General features: G+C 48.7%; 2 protein-coding genes across 2 annotated transcripts; both read right to left on the minus strand.

The window, feature by feature from the left end:
* Positions 1 to 35: 35 nt before the first annotated feature.
* Positions 36 to 9,701, minus strand: rbm19 (RNA binding motif protein 19). Its single transcript, XM_084467557.1, has 24 exons — positions 9,569 to 9,701; positions 9,270 to 9,452; positions 9,050 to 9,163; positions 8,799 to 8,831; positions 8,340 to 8,574; positions 7,745 to 8,010; positions 7,603 to 7,662; positions 7,375 to 7,453; positions 7,171 to 7,242; positions 6,806 to 7,015; positions 6,022 to 6,152; positions 5,579 to 5,700; positions 4,778 to 4,874; positions 4,299 to 4,409; positions 3,760 to 3,960; positions 3,414 to 3,483; positions 3,155 to 3,309; positions 2,938 to 2,998; positions 2,466 to 2,545; positions 2,104 to 2,159; positions 1,604 to 1,720; positions 1,162 to 1,267; positions 689 to 809; positions 36 to 303 (listed from the first exon to the last, which is right to left on the minus strand). The coding sequence occupies exons 1-24, from the start codon at positions 9,602 to 9,604 to the stop codon at positions 215 to 217; spliced, it is 2,805 nt and encodes a 934-aa protein (XP_084323683.1). The 5' UTR covers positions 9,605 to 9,701; the 3' UTR covers positions 36 to 214.
* Positions 9,702 to 10,213: 512 nt separating this feature from the next.
* slc2a11b (solute carrier family 2 member 11b) lies at positions 10,214 to 14,631 on the minus strand (the record flags this gene model as incomplete). Its single annotated transcript, XM_084468947.1, has 12 exons — positions 10,214 to 10,408; positions 10,832 to 10,959; positions 11,081 to 11,156; positions 11,375 to 11,476; positions 11,600 to 11,710; positions 12,056 to 12,243; positions 12,469 to 12,617; positions 13,080 to 13,209; positions 13,322 to 13,446; positions 13,539 to 13,699; positions 13,813 to 13,911; positions 14,551 to 14,631. The coding sequence occupies 12 exons, from the start codon at positions 14,629 to 14,631 to the stop codon at positions 10,214 to 10,216; spliced, it is 1,545 nt and encodes a 514-aa protein (XP_084325073.1).
* Between the last annotated feature and the right edge of the window lie 1,897 nt (positions 14,632 to 16,528).

Consider the following 16,528-nt stretch of genomic DNA (forward strand, 5'->3'; position numbering starts at 1 on the left):
AATTATAAATCATTCGATTTTATTAATACATAAAATTAGGCCTACTACAATAGCCATATTGCCTCTTGATATCATGTCAAACAGGACATTTGCAATCTCTTGAAGAACATTGGTAGTGCTTTAACATACACTTTGTTTTTTACACCCGTCCACAGGAAATCACGCGGTTCACCAAACCATTGTGTATTGTACAACATTTTGAGGAACAACAAAGCTACGCATTTTGGTCTTCTGCTCCGCCAGTTTCTATCGACTCAATGATCCCCTCCATCAACTCAGCCCGGCGGCGTTTCTTATCCACAACTGAGAAGAGAGGCAGGAGGGAGAGAGAGACAGGAGGGAGAGAGAGACAGGAGGAAGAGAGAAAGTGACACGAGAGATAGAGAGGAGAGAGAGAGAGAGAGAGAGAGAGAGAGAGAGAGAGAGAGAGAGAGAGAGAGAGAGAGAGAGAGAGAGAGAGAGAGAGAGAGAGAGACAGGAGGGAGAGAGACAGGAGAGAGAGAGACAGGAGGGAGAGAGAGAGGAGGGAGAGAGACAGGAGGGAGAGAGACGAGAGAGAGAGACAGGAGGGAGTGACCCAAGACATAGAGAGCGAGACAGAGACATAGAGAGAGATACAAAATCAGCCCATTAGTCAGGAACGACTGTGTTCATAGTTTATCTCATTCCGCTGTGGTCACTGAGGTACCGTGGAAGTGTTCCGCCGTCTTCCTCCTCAGCGTCTCCACCGCGTCCTCTCCGTCTGCCCACTCCAGCACCAGGCGCCGGCCGTACAGATGGGTGCTGTGGCACAGCGCCGTGAACGCTTTCTGGAGACGCAACGCATGACCACATGACCTCAGCACACATCGGTGTCACATGGTGCATAGGGATTCACAACGAGCTGCGTATTCATCTCGATGATGGCCACTGAAAGGTCTCCGTCAGCCCCGATGACAAATCACAACGTCGGGAAAGATAATCGCTGTTATGATTTTTGTCCTAATTGCGGGGCCCTAGGAGCTGAAGGGTTTATTATGAACGACCAGCAGAGCATAGGACAGGGCAAGGATCGACCACTAACACTGATTAAATATGAATTAGTAAAAGCATCAACATAAGGTAAACCCTGACCTAAATACACACAGCGTGTGTATGTGTATGAGAAGCTCATGCCCTCACCTTGGCGTCCTGCTTGGTGAGGAAGTCGATGAAGCCAAAGCCGCGGTGGCATCCATCACCTGCGGATTTCTTAGGGAGACGGACGGTCTGAAGCTCACCGAACGTACTGGAGAGGAGAGAGGAGAGAGGCGAGGATAGGGGAGGGGAGGGGTGAGAGGAGGAGAGGGGAGGAGAGAAGGGAAAAGAGAGGGGAGGAGAGAGGAGAGAGGAGAGGAGAGGGGAGGGGAGGGGTGAGAGGAGGAGAGGAGACGGGAGGGGAAGAGAGAGGAAAGGAGAGAGGAGAGGAGCGATGCTGAAGTGAAACCCTAATCTAATCATTAACTTTGTTCAAATATTTTGTAGACCAAATGGAGTCATGCTGTGATGTGAGTCAGAGAGTGGAGGGAGAGAGAGGAGGGAGAGAAGGGAGAGAGAGGATGGAGAAAGAGGGGCGCAGACTCACCTGAACAGCTCCCTGATCTCCCGGACCGAGGCCTGGAAGGGGACGTTGCGGACCAGGATCTTGGTTCCCGTCTGCTTCTTGTCTGCTTGCTTCTTCTTGTGGGTCACCTGGTCAGACCTGGAGACGAGAGGGACCAGAGTAGACCAGTTCAAACCACTGATCATCAGGCTGAGGGGGGCTCTGCTGGAACCAGTAGTCCAAGCCAGTGGTTCACCACCAGGGGAACACGGCCATTTACCATTGGGGAAAAATACGATGTCAAGTATTTGTTGAATTAGTTCCATATTATATGTGCTGATTATTGCTGCACATTTTAAATGGTTGTAGGCTATTACAATTTCAGAATTATGTTATTCTCTCCGGTACACATTGGGTTCAAACCAGAGCTCAAACATCATCATATTTCATAATGATAATAATAATTAATAATAGCTTTTTAACAAGCATACTCATTAACATTTTATTAGCATACTCTTTCTGGTTTTTTAGCATCCTTTCACCTTGTGGCTCGCTCAGAAATCTTGATGTCTAGCTGATGATCGTCCACAGAACAGTGCTGGGGGACGGAAGGGGAGAAGGGTCAATCCAGTGAGAAAGGTTTGAGCTCCAATATACGAACCCTCAGATGCTATAGAATCTGAGATGTCATTGTCATTTATGTCATTTAAGTACAAATGTAGAAGGCACTCCTCTTGTGCAGGTGTCAGCTATCAGTATCATAAATAGGGTTAGGGTTAGTAAGGTTAGGTTAGTAGTAGTAGTAGTAGTAGTAGTAGTACTTAGTAAGGTTACTAAGATAAGAAGCACTGAAGCGAGTTCTACTATACTAGGAGCCCCTCTCGCTGGGGGAGTGAGGCTGTACCTGCAGCAGCCTCATGGCCTTCTGGGCAGACTCAGGCTTCTGATACTGGACAAAACCGTAGCCCATGGACAGCATCTTGCCTGGAAGTAGAAATCATAGGGGACAGTGTCATGGAACAGACTTACTGATATTAACATGCCCACAAATATCTTCCTATCTTCTTATTGATTCCAGAATTTGGGACTGAAGCCCATTTTATTTTAGATTACATTGTCGCCCCCTTCTGGTGAGTTGTGGAATTTATTCAAATTACTTATTTTTCCAAAATAAAAGGATGGGCAGAGAGCAGAAGTAAGACATTGCTGATAAACAACATACAAATATACATGCAGGCATCCTACACACTAGATAGACAGAACCCTTGATGAACACCTCCCAATACAGGAACTCTTTTAGTGCGGGTAATAAAAATAACATAGTAACATAACATAAATAACATAACAGTAACATAATATAACATAGTGAACCTTACCCGTTTTGTCCTTCTTCTTGGACACGGTGCAGGAGGTCACTTTGCCACATTTGGAGAATGTCTGCCAACAAATAATATTCCACATGAGTCAACGACGTGAGGAGAGGAACGGAGAGGAGAAGAGAAGAGAAGAGAAGAGAAGAGAAGAGAAGAGAAGAGAAGAGAAGAGGAGGAGGCAGTTTGTATTTTAATATAATTCCAACCCTGCTCTGCCCACCTCTTGAAGCGTCTCCTCAGTGGTGCTGAAGTTAAGGTTCTTAATGAACAGCGTGGAACCAGGAACGCTCTCCTCCTCCTCCTCCTCCTCCTCCTTCTCCTTCTCCTTCACGGCTGCGTCTCCCTGCGGTGCTGGAGAGGTCGACGTGGACGCATCTATGAGACACGCCAGAGCTCACATCAAACGTCTGCTCTGTGCAAACAAATACAAAGCCGGGAAACAGAAAGCCGGGAGTGGAGAGCGGGAGGAGGAAGCGTACCGGGTGGAGACGGCGCAGCGCTGAACACTCCCCCCGGGGCCCACTCCAGGTACAACGGGATGTGGTGGAACTGCGGAGGAGATGGTGAGAGAGTTAGTGATGGGGACCGCGCTGCAGCCAGCCTGGGAACCACACCATTCTGGAGCTCATGTTGTGTTCGCTCTAGCACGCACCTAAGCCTTGTAGCGTACACGCTCCTTCTCCCTCTCCTCCTCCACCCAGCCCCTCCTCCTCTACCCACTCCTTCCTCCTCTCCTCCTCCACCCACCCCCTCCTCCTCCTCTCTTCATCTGCTCGTTTCTATTGGTTAAAGAGCAGACTCCGCCCCCTCCTCCATCACCCCCACCTTGCTGTAGGCCAGCTTCATGAAGGCCCTCTTGGCCTCGGTGGGCTCCAGGAACTCAACGATGGCGGTGAGCCCCGAGGGGGGCAGCAGCACGCGGCCCAGAGAGCCGTGGGGGGCGAACACCTCCTGCAGCTCCGCCAGGGTGACGCCGGCCGGAAGGTTCTTCACCAGGACCACCGTGTTGCTGCGCGCCGCCGCCGCCTGGGGAGGACACACCATCAGGTCAGACGGGCGGAGACACGTAGAAGATAACATCAGATAGATACAACTATAAAACTACTAGACTGCTTTGGACGATGTGGTTCGAACCCACAACCTTTTGACTTTGCAGGAGTCAAACATCCCAGCCACTGCCGCATCCTGCCTCTCATAATCTCCCACAGAGACCATGAGAGGCAGGGAGCAGAGGGGAGGGGACCCCAGCTGAGGGGTAGTTTGGGGAGCAGGGAGAGGAGAGGGTTTGGGGAGCAGGGAGAGGAGAGGGTTTGAGGAGCAGGGAGAGGAGAGGGTTTGAGGAGCAGGGAGAGGAGGGGACCTACCTGGCTGAAGGAGTCCAGGGACACCCGGTTGTCCAGCAGGAACTGTCGTGTCTCCTGGACGATCTGGGTCTCCCCCAGGGCCATGCGGACCGCTACACTGCCTCGGGACTCCTGGAGCGGGACGGACGGAGCACAGGAGTCACAACACGGAGACACTAAAAGGACACACTGTAAAGAGCCTCTTGGTGCAGTCAGATACTAGAATAAATTATCAGTATCATGGAAACACACATATGGGTTGTGGAGCCTTTGCTACTGGTAAACTTGGGGTGAATAAAGTATTGAAGGGTCCCTCTCAGTGTACGATAGAATGAAGTGCAGTGAGGGCGGATCACAGGGAAGGGATGTGGGAAGACTACGGCCTGGGGAGGCGTGAAGCATACGACCTAACCACCTGTCCATCTGTATTCACACCCTGTCCTCAAAGAGTTTGGCCTGCTGGCGTCCAGGCCGCTCTGGAGAGGAAGGAGGCTACTCACGTGGTCCAGCACTTGGCTCTTGGTGGTGTTGTACTTCTCAGCGATGGCGTCTGCCACGGCGTTGGTCCCCACAAACAGGCTGTTCCAGTTATGTGAGCTTAAAGAGAGATATACAGTTCACTAGTTTGAAAACAACACAAACAACATGGTCAAACGGCTGCAGGTCATTACCACCCTAATGACATGTGTATCAAAGGTCACAGGTCAACAGGTCATTACCACCCTAATGAGATGTGTATCAAAGGTCACAGGTTAACAGGTCATTACCACCCTAATGAGATGTGTATCAAAGGTCACAGTTCAACAGGTCATTACCACCCTAATGAGATGCGTATCAAAGTTCAAAGGGTCAAAGTTCACAGGTCATTAGCACCCTAATGAGATGCGTATCAAAGTTCAAAGGGTCAAAGTTCACAGGTCATTAGCACCCTAATGAGATGTGTATCAAAGGTCACAGGTCAACAGGTCATTACCACCCTAATGAGATGTGTATCAAAGGTCAACAGGTCATTACCACCCTAATGAGATGTGTATCAAAGGTCAACAGGTCATTACCACCCTAATGAGATGCGTATCAAAGGTCAACAGGTCATTATCACCCTAATGAGATGTGTATCAAAGGTCAACAGGTCATTACCACCCTAATGAGATGTGTATCAAAGGTCAACAGGTCATTACCACCCTAATGAGATGCGTATCAAAGGTCACAGGTCAACAGTTAATTACCACCCTAATGAGATCCGTATCAAAGTTCAAAGGGTCAAAGTTCACAGGTCATTAGCATCCTAACGAGATGCGTACCTGTTACTGGCCGCTTTGCTCTTGGCGTCTCTCTGCCGTTTGAAGGAGGAGCCTCCAGCCGCCTCCGCCGACTCCTCCTTCTCCTTCTTCAGGGTGGAGGGCAGCAGGTGGAGCATGCGGCCCTGGAGGAGGAGGAGGAGGAGGAGGAGGAATGATTAGGTGGAGATGGAGCATGGTCAATTATAAATGGACTGCATTTATGTCACACTTTTCTAACCAGTATCCACTCAAGCGCTTTACGATATTGCCAAACAATATTCATACACAGTCACACAGCGACGGCGGCGTCAGCCCCTCAGGGCGACAGCCGGCTCGTCGGGAGCCGTCAGGGTGAGGTGTCTCGCTCAGGGACACCTCCACACTCAGCTAGGAGGAGCCAGGGATCCAACCAGCAACCTTCTGGTTACCAGCCAACCAGCTCTACCTCCTGGGCGTCACCTCACCTGGAACACGTGTCCGTCCAGCTGGGACATGGCTGACACAGCGTTCTCTGGGATCATGTAGGTGACGAAGGCAAACCCCTTGGACTGCTTGGTGAGGTTGTCGATGGGGAACAGCACCTCGGAGAGCGGCCCTGCAGGGAGAGGACCTCCGTTAACATTCTGGAGAACACCACGTTCCTCTGGGTTAGGGTTAGGGTTAGGAGAACACCACGTTCCTCTGGGTTAGAGTTAGCCCTAACCCTAACCCTAACGTTCTGGAGAACACCACGTTCCTCCAGGGAGAGGACCTCCGTTAACGTTCTGGAGAACACCACGTTCCTCTGGGTCATTTGTACAGATGTTCCATACCATTTTCTTCTTCCGAATTCATATTCCTGAACTTATCGGCCAATACCGAGTATGTCCACCGATACAGCATAAAGCATAATGTCACTACTGACAGCACTTGTTCTTATTGAAGGGTTCTCTTACGATGACAGTATAGTCGCTTCACTTACTGTCAACAATTTCTTTCATCATATACACATCACATCGTTTACGACTTGGTAGCTCGAACGCACGTAAGTCGGAGATGACGCGTTTCCCAGTTTGACTTTCCACCTCTGACTGAGGATGCACACCACCACACGTGTTTGTGATGCGTGTTCTTTGTGTGTAGTAATAGTGTAGCATTGGATTGGCGCATAGACTTGCGTACTCGCAGATAGCGGATACTGCAGGTATTTCCCATACTGGTATCAGTATCGGAACAACTCGACTTATTTGAATCCAGGTTCCACCGCACCGTGCCGGGTGAACAGGTTCTTGATGTCCTCCTCGCTGCAGGTGTAGGGCAGGTTCCTGATGAAGATGCGGCCCGACTCGGCCACGTCCTCCTCTTCCTCGTCCTCCTTCAGCGCTCTGGCGAAGTTCTGCTCCGCCTCTTTCTCCCTCTTCTTCTTCCAGGCGCTGTCCTTGGAGCCGTCCACACGAAACACTTCGATGTAGCGTCCGCCTGCAGTCACAGGTCCTCAGTGAGTCGTACGTACACACACGTTGTTATACCTTATTATATTATTATATTTATATAATAATATATATATATTATATTATACCGTTATTATACCTTTACCAACGTGTGTTAAACAACGGCCTATTTATAGAACCCACCCATGTAATCGTTGGTCTTCTGGAGGGCCTTGTCTACCTCGGCATCTGAGTGCAGATCCACATAAATGTAACCTGGGAGCAGGGATAGAGAGACACAGTTAACATAAGGACGCATAACCCATAAACACCACCACCAGTTGATAGCCCAGAGGAAGAGGAAGAGGAAGAGGAAGGAGGAGCGGAGATCTTTAACGCTCCACACACCGGTTCTGCTGCCGCTCTCATTGCGTCCGATCCGGATGGCGGCCGGCTTCAGAGGGGTCATGAACTCTCGGATTTGTTGCTGTCATGACAACAGAGAAAGCATGTCATCATTGATGAAGACAGTTACATCCAGGTTGTAGAAAACAAACAATTCAAGGTTCTTCACCTTGAATTTGAAAATGACACCAAAAAAGAGCATTATGATCAGAAAGGTCCGCCAGCGCTCACCTCTTTGACGGTGAACGGAGCTCCTCTCAGCTTCACCGTGAAGTCTGTGGCGGGCTCCGTCTGCACAACAGGGGGCCGCGGGTCAGGGGATGGACAGGGTAAAGACAGAATAACGTGTGTGTAGTAACGTGTGAGTGTTCACCTCCTGCTTGGCTTTTTTGCCTCTCTTCTTCTCCCCCCCGGGGGTCACAGCAGGCTTGGGGAGGCTGTCTCTGTCCCCGCTCTCATAAGCACTGTCCGCCTGGACCCCAGGAGTCCGCTCCTCCTCCTCCTCCTCCTCCTCCTCTCCCTCGTCCTCTCCCTCCTCCTCCTCCTCCTTCTCCTCCATGGTCTCCTCCGTCGAGGCCACCTTGGACCTCAGGTACTCCATGTCTGACAGGCCGCTCTTGAGAGCTTCCTTGGGCTCAGCTGAACCCAGAAGGAGGCATTTTATTGACATTATTTTATCATTCGTTTTTATCTGATTTACTTTCATTTTATGTTATTTTTTCTCCTGATCTTAAACTCTCATTGATCAAAATAGTAAATCTTTACCTAAACACTGTTAAATACATATTTTCTGTATCTTTCTTATAATCTTAATTTCTGCTACTTTTTATATCTATAATAATGTTGTTTTGATATATCTCTAGCAAAATGTTTTACATTATCTATGAAAGATGATATACATATAAAAGGTTGTTATTAAAAGGTTGTTATTATCACTATCAACCCAAACATGGAGACGGACAGCCCACCTGGCACAGCACCAGTTCCCTGCTCCTCCTCTTCCTCCTCCTGCTCTTCATCCTCAGACTGGTCCGAGTCAAAGTTGAGGTAGTCGTCGGAGGCGGGTTTCTTGGCTGGCCGGGTCTCCTCCTTGGCGGGCGCCCGGGTGCTCTCCAGGGCCGTGGAGTCGTTGGCCCAGGTCGGCACTTGGTTTCGTTTTGTGTGAACCAAGACGAACTCCTTGAAGGCTGGCTCCTCCTCCAACTGGGGGTCAGAGGTCAGAGGTCAGCGTGGTCAAAAGCTCAGTCTATTGAATTCATAAAAATACTACAGATAGAGTCATAAGTTTTGATTAGTTCTTCTTTACTGCCGTAAGAATAAAAGCAAATAGCAGAGACAAACTGCTACATACTGTACGCAAATGATCACAGCTTGTCAGTTGAAGAGGCATCTCTTCACATTTTATTAAGCCAAAAGGAACCACTTACTTGGTCGAGTTTCTTGATGGATGGCTTCTTCTTCTGTGGAAGAAATGACAGAAGACAATTTACAATTCAACACTCGGAGACCGTGATCATTGTCTTCCTTTAAGTGAAGGCACCTTCACATGCTGAAGTGACACTGGTTCACCAGGGTGTTAAACGGGTTGGTCAGTCAGTAGTAATTTATTTGTTTTAAGGTGAAGTTAGAGCTGCAGCATTAGGTTTAGAGTCGGGTCAGGGTTAAGGTTAGGGTTTACCTTCAGGCTCTCTGTGTCTCTCACGGCAGCGGGTGCCGGTGGGGTCGCGGTCTGGCTGTGCTTGCTCCAGGCTTTGGTTTTTGAGGGGTCTCCAAACGCCTTACACATCTCCACCTGAACAGAACAAGTGAAGAACTCAAGATGTTTACAAGAAGAGTTACAGGCATGGAAACATACTAGGCTTGAGTTCAGCTGGAGGTCGACCCTATTCATCCCTTACCGTAACTCTCGATGTGTCCAAGAAGCTCCTGTTGAAATGCTGCTGCGCTTTGACAGCATCTTCTTCAGTTTTATATCCAACAAAACCGAACTTACGAAACTTGCCGTCTTTCGTAAACTTTAACGTGCAGTCTGTTAGCGTTCCGATGGCAGCAAACAGTTCCCGGAACCTCTCCTCCTTCATCTATAACGACAACAGAGCATCTCAACATGGATATAGAGGACAGGCTGGCTCGTCGCTCTGGTTCAGAGCAGACTGAAGCCCAACTAAACGATGTAGCCGCTGGGTGAAGGACTTACCCCGTTAGGAAGGTTCTTAACGATGAGTCGTGACATTGTTGCTTCAGTAAAAGTATTATTATCAACTGAACTTTGGTATTACAGAAGATGTCAACAAACAAGCATGGTATTATCCCGATGTCGCCATTGATATGGGAGGGGCTTACTGTGTCGGAAGTACGCATGCGTACGCAGTCCAAATAATTTGACACGTGAAAGCAGTCGGAGTTAACACGGTTCATTTATTAAATGGATTTATGTATTCATGTTTCACAGTCTACATCGACGTGCTTTTAACACTGGTCATTACAAAGCATCCAAATGATATCGTCCTTTAGTATAATGCAATATAGATATATTATAATAGTCATATTATTCTAATTACATATTACTGGCTTGTGTGAGTTACTATGCACTAACGAGAATCATGAAGTATGAAAATGTAAATATAATCATCTTTATTAAAAAATTAAAGCATTTCAAGATGGTGCATTCCAATACAGAGAGGATCCAAAACAGTCTTTGACCTGTAGTACAGTATTTGCAGTATAGAGGGGTCGACACGCTGGTTCATAGAGGGGTCGACACACTGGTTCATAGAGGGGTCGACACACTGGTTCATAGAGGGGTCGACACACTGGTTCATAGAGGGGTCGACACACTGGTTCATAGAGGGGTCGACAGTCCAACTTCTCCAGACTTCGATCCAGACTTCTCCTTTTCTTCCTCTCTCATCTGGAACTCCTGGTGGATCTCCAGGAAGGTCTTACCCTTCGTCTCCGGGACAACAAGGAAGATGTATGCCCCCGCCCCGATGCACACCACCAGGAACACCAGGAAGGAGTACTGCTTCAGCCCTGTCTGGGGGTCAAACCACACGGCACCCTGAGTCCTCCCTGATTGTCTCCCTGACTCTGAGACCCTGACTCTGTCTCCCTGAGTCTGTCTCCCTGAGTCTGTCTCCCTGACTCTGAGACCCTGACTCTGTCTCCCTGAGTCTGTCTCCCTGAGTCCGTCTCCCTGACTCTGAGACCCTGAGTCCTCCCTGACTCTGAGACCCTGAGTCCGTCTCCCTGACTCTGAGTCTGAGACAGAAAGCCTCTCTGATTCCCCTTCGTAGAATAGAATAGAATGGATCTGTATTTGGCCCGAGGGTGAATCTGTCCTGCACATGCAGAGGGTTGGAATAACAGTTAGTCGAATGAAATACGGGCCTTTAACGAAGGTAAACTAAAAGTGTCTGCTAAATGCCCTGAATGTAAATGTCCTGCTGTGAGCACTCACCACGATGAATGGGAAGACCATCCCTACGGTGAAGAAGCTCAGCCAGCTCACCACCCCACTGATGATGTACGCAGCCGGGCGCGTGGTCTGGGTGAAGAGCTCCGTGTTCAGGATGTTAGTTACACCACCTTCACAGAGAGACCAGATGGCCGTGGACAGCATCAGAATCGTGAGATAACGTCCCGGTCCCTCTGACCAGGCAGCGATCTCAAGAGAAGGACGAGTGTAACTTAGTGAGTCAGACGTTACCTGGTCCCAAACCGAAACTCAGGATGAAGGCGAAGATGCAGGCCATGCTGACATAGGGTAGGGCTGGGCTGGCGTCCTGATGGAGAGACAACAAAAATAAGTGTGCTGACAGAAATACATTTAATGTAAAAAATACCTTTTTGGTCTTTATAAAGTAGAAAAAATAAACCATAGATATAGTTGTTATTATAAATTACAAATAAATCATAGATATAGTTGTTATTCTGCCTTGACTTTGCTGCTGTGACCCTTTTTTCCCTCAGGGATAATGAAGTGTTCTCTAATGGACGTTACCTGGTAGGTCAGGGACAAGGTGACCCCAACGCAGCAGAGGCACATCAGGAAGTACCCTCCTACGATGAGCACCTTCCTGCCCAGACGGTCGATGAGCAGCCCCTGGAAGACAGCCGTCATGAGACCGCCCAGAGACACGCGGGCCCCCAGTATAAAGGTACAGCGCATACTCACACAGGTCAGAGACCCACGGGCCCCCAGTATAAAGGTACAGCGCATACTCACACAGGTCAGAGCAGTGATGCATTCACAGGCGCCGGTGCCCACAGTCGCATATGGACTCTTATCGGCAGGGATACCAGCCTGCCTGAATACGTAATCTGCATAGAAATAAATCTGGAAGAAAAAGACATAAAAGTAGTTCAGTATGATAATAACCTTACCTCTATCTCACCCTCCACCTCCCTACCATCTCACCCTCCACCTCCCTACCATCTCACCCTCCACCTCCCTACCATCTCACCCTCCACCTCCCTACCATCTAACCCTCCACCTCCCTACCATCTAACCCTCCACCTCTCTTTACTATCTAAGTTCTCCATCACATTCACCTTCCTGCTAACAACACCCTCATCACCAATAAACCAACTGACCCGCCTTCGGTGTGGTCTGTACTCGCTGTGAAGCATTAATTGTTCATAAAACATATCTATAGGTGGAGTGCTGTGGATTTGGACGTACAGCGTTTATGCCGTTCAACTGCTGAGCAGAGTTGATGATGAAGATGGTGAGGAGTTGCCAGCGCACACTGCGGTCTTTAAAGAGCTCCCAGGGTTTCTTGGCCTGGACGCCTAATGCCAGAATCCGTTCACTCTCCATATCTTCCCTCTCCTTCACAAAATGGTCCGAACCATTGAACCGCTTCAGGGCTGGAGAGAGAGAGAAAGAAAGAAAGAAAGAAAGAGACTGTTCAGCTCATCAATAACAATATCTTAAGAGATTTGTGGATTTGTGAAGGCTGTGTGGACCATAACATGACACTGTTACAAGAATGTGATGACATGTTGTGATCTCATCACATGAAGGACATAACTTCTCAGGAGAATCAGGAGCACAATAGACATGCAGCTGCACTGCACCATCATGTGAAGTACCTTCCACACACCCCGCCTCGTCTCCGCGGTCGATGAGCAGGAAGCGAGGGCTCTCGGGGCAGAAGGGCAGGGTGAGGAGCTGCAGGAAGGCAGGGAGGCAGGTGGTGGAGAGGAGGAGGGGCCAGAGGCGCTCATCCCCCAGCAGCTCCCTGGACAAACACAGGAGGAGGTCCGCCTTGATGAGAACAATCGCCTGTGGAATCCAAACTCAAGGACCCTGAGGAGCATGTGGCGTGTGAAGCCCAGGTCAGGACCTGTGATCGGCCATCCTGACATCGGACAGCCGACATCAGGACCTCACAAGCTTCCTGCAAAAAACTCAAGACTCACTTCTTCAGAGTTCCCCTGGACTCTGCATTGCCTCCCCCCTTATAGCCTCCCCCCGTTTCTACACTAATCCCCATTGAGTGGACAGAACCCTTGGGACCACCAAGAACTACCCCTCCACCCCTCTACTATCTAACCTCCACCTGCTTCCTCGTCAACGGACGGAACCCTCCAGACCACCCACAGGTCCCGTCAAACCCCTCTGCTCTCCAGGAAACAGAACACGGATCAGGGGCATTTGTTGTGTCGTGCCCCCCCGCCCCCCCCCCGTGGTCAGCACTCACTTGAGTCCGAGGACTTGTCCCGTTAGGATTCCCCCGGTGATGAAGATGACGGTGCCAATTGAGATGGAGCCACGCAGTGAGGTCGGGGCGATCTCCCCCAGATAGAGAGGTTGCACGCATAAACCAATCCCTGGGGAAGACAGCACACCACCAGACACAACGTGAGGCACTGGGTTGGAGTTCTCCCATAGACGCGACAGGAAAGACTGAAGATTTGGAATATAGACATGCTATGTATTCACCTGCGTTCAATCCACTGAGGAATCGCCCAACAATGAGCAACTCAAACAGCCCTGTGGGGTAGCTGATGCCCATGAGCAGGGCAGCAACCATGGCAAACACATTATTGGCCAACAGTGAGCCTTTCCTGCAGCGCAAACGATTGATCTTTAACATCACCATTTAAAGACACACTCCAACACAAAGAGTAAAGCCATCCACTCGTACACGGGTACACACCTCCCCAGCTTGACTGACAGCGTCCCCCCCATGCACCCCCCCAGCAGCCCCCCCAGGGTGAAGATGGACACGATGGTGGACCACAGCAGGGTGAGGGTATGACCCGAGATGTTTGCTTGGTAGCGCTCCAGCCAGGTCTGTTTGAGGAAGTTCTGCACAAACTGCAGGAAACAATGAATGGATGGTACACAAAATGGGCACACACACACACACGTTATTACACAACGTATTAGACTTGGTCCCGCCCCCCGCCCTCAGGTGCTGTGGTTAATACCTGGGAGGGGCCATTGATGACGGAGACGTTAAAGCCGTACTGAAAGGTCCCTCCTATGCAGGCTGCACTCACCGCAAACACAAGGGATTTGTTTGGGAACTAAAACGAGGCAAGGAAGGAAAGAAAACAGAAAAAAGGAAAGCATCACATCGACCAAGTTGGACAAAATATGTATGTTTATTTCGTACAACCTTGAGGTGAACCGATGTGAACCGCAGCAGCCTGTCTGCTTCGCTCGCCTGTAAGCCCAGTAAAGTAGAGTCGCTAGTTTACAGTAAAGTAGCGATTCCCAACCCCCGGTCCGCTGACCCGTTAATACCGGGCCTTGAAATAAAATAATTAATAAATAGAAATAATAAAATTGTCATATTTTATAACTTAGCCAATACGAGTCATGGTATTGCCTCCAAGGCTCCAACACATAAAACCACTGTAAATTAAGCACTAATGCACTGTAATGCACTCCAAATAAAGTACAAAAGCACTACTTTAGTCCCAGGGGACTTTGCTTGCGTTTCTCTTATAAATTGTAGTTTTTATATTATTGCATTGTTGAAGGGAGCCTGACACTCAAGCATATCATTGTTGTTGCTTTAATTGTTGTGAATTTGTCATATCCTTTGTTTAAAAATTATGCTTCTTAAAATACAGGCACTACCGGTCCTCCAAATGTGTTATGAATATGCTGGTCCTTGGAACAAAAGAGGTTGGGAACCCCTGAACTAAAGGACGACCTACCTTGAGGCGTTCCTCAAGTCCGTCAGGGCTTCCTATCAGAGGATCATTCTCATCCCCGATTTCTTTAGCCGCTCGGTCCATTGTTTTAAGTACGGAAACTGTAACAATATTATCTGAATTCGATGTTTTCTTAACTTTAAAATGGAGCTCTGCATGCAGCGATAAGCTGGAGGGTACAGTCCTAACCCTAACCCCAGAGAGACAAACAGAGCTCTGTGGACCGCTGGACGTAACCTTGTTAGTTAACTCTAATGCTGCACAACATTTACAGTTCACACTGCATAGCAGACTTCATCTTCTTAGAAAGACACAAATTCGACCTGTAGGAGACATTCCGAAAAACTGGTCTTGGTCCAACACTCACATATAGGCCTACCGGTGTTTTAATATTACTTTAAGTGAAGGTGTGTAGATGTGTTTTGATACACTGACCGCCATGCCGGATGTAACGCGGTAAGTTATTGGGCAGACGAACCACGTCCACCTGGGCATTCATTTAATTCATTGAAAGTCTTAATTACATCGTCTGGTCTCAGAAAGGATATCTTTGGGACAGCAACATGTATGTATTTAAAACATGTAGATTTGAAGCCAAGGACTGGCACGGTTAACGAATTGCAAGATAGGAAACGTGATGAAATCATGCATCGCAGACAGATTGCATTATTTAACGATACAAGCACTGACAGCGATGCCTCAGACCTGCTTGTTACATGACGGAGGGTTTTTGTCACGAGTGCAGCTCTAAATGTTTTTACTGTATCATACCTTCCTCTCTATCGGTGTCCCCCCGCTCTCGTTCAGGGTCATTGTATCACCTGCTTAAAAAAACAACCTTTACTTCTGCTGGATGTAATTAACATCCCACTCAGCCCAGAGGTCATCACGGCCTCAAAGGATCCCATCTCATGATCCCTTGCTTGATCTGGCGCTGCACACAACCACCCACATATACTGGCGTGCACACTTAGTTAGTCTAGTTAGTAAGTTTCTACTCACCAACAGCAGGATAACATGAAACAACCTTCTTAAAGACAAATGTATAATGTATGTAACTTCATCGACTTTGTGATTCCTCTTTCTAGGCAGCCTCCGATCCAATCAAACTAAACACACAAGTTAGTTGTTTCTGGACTCACCGATGGCAGGATAAGCCTATGTAAAATGTAACACACGAGAAGCACACAGACGCATCAGGGCTGCCAACTTTTGGTTTTTGGCCGGAGAGTCTTATAATGCTTACCTTATAACAGGGTCCGCGGGTGGAATTGTTGACCGGGGGGAGGGGGGTCTCGTTTGGAAAGGAACGACACACACACACACACACACACACACACACACACACACACACACACACACACACACACACACACACAACCTAATTATCCTGCAATCAGAGTGGGGCCCCCAGTAAAGGCTTTATTACCGATAATAAAAGACCCTCAATCTAGCCCTCCACTGAGCAGGGTGTGATGACACTGCATGTGAAACTGGAACTGCTGCTCCTCACTCAGTACGGGAGGTCACCCGGTCACCGGGCCAATAGGACCCTCATCCGTGGAACCCTATTTAGCAGAGATGTGACGGATGGCGCCTATCCTCAGCCAATCTTATAGTAGGCTATACCGTTTCTGTCATGACATGAGCAGGCCCTAGGAAAGCTCTAGAGGAGAGGGTCCTAGAGGGTCCTAGAGGAGAGGGTCCTGGGGGAGCAGGTCCTAGAGGAGAGGGTCCTGGGGGAGCAGGTCCTAGAGGAGAGGGTCCTGGGGGAGCAGGTCCTAGAGAGGGCCCTGGGGAATCCGATTCATTCATTCTAGCGAAGTTCTCTCTAACTTCGGTTTCTTGTTCGAATTTGGAAAACAAATAGCATAAATAGCTCAGCATATATAAATAGCTTAGCATACATATATAGCGTATATTAAATGTTATATAATTAGTTATATAGTTATATAATAAACAATAATCAAAAATGTAATTG

Source organism: Micromesistius poutassou, assembly GCF_964030765.1.
Source record: "Micromesistius poutassou genome assembly, chromosome: 5".
In the NCBI taxonomy this organism is placed as follows: domain Eukaryota; kingdom Metazoa; phylum Chordata; class Actinopteri; order Gadiformes; family Gadidae; genus Micromesistius; species Micromesistius poutassou.

Coding starts and splice junctions, on each gene's coding strand:
- rbm19 (XM_084467557.1), bottom strand. CDS start 9,604: ATGTCACGACTCATCGTTAAGAACCTTCCTAACGGG. Junction 6,153..6,805: donor GAACCTGTTCACCCGGCACG/GTGCGGTGGAAC, acceptor CTCTCCCTGCAG/GGCCGCTCTCCGAGGTGCTG. Junction 810..1,161: donor TCACCAAGCAGGACGCCAAG/GTGAGGGCATGA, acceptor TTGCGTCTCCAG/AAAGCGTTCACGGCGCTGTG.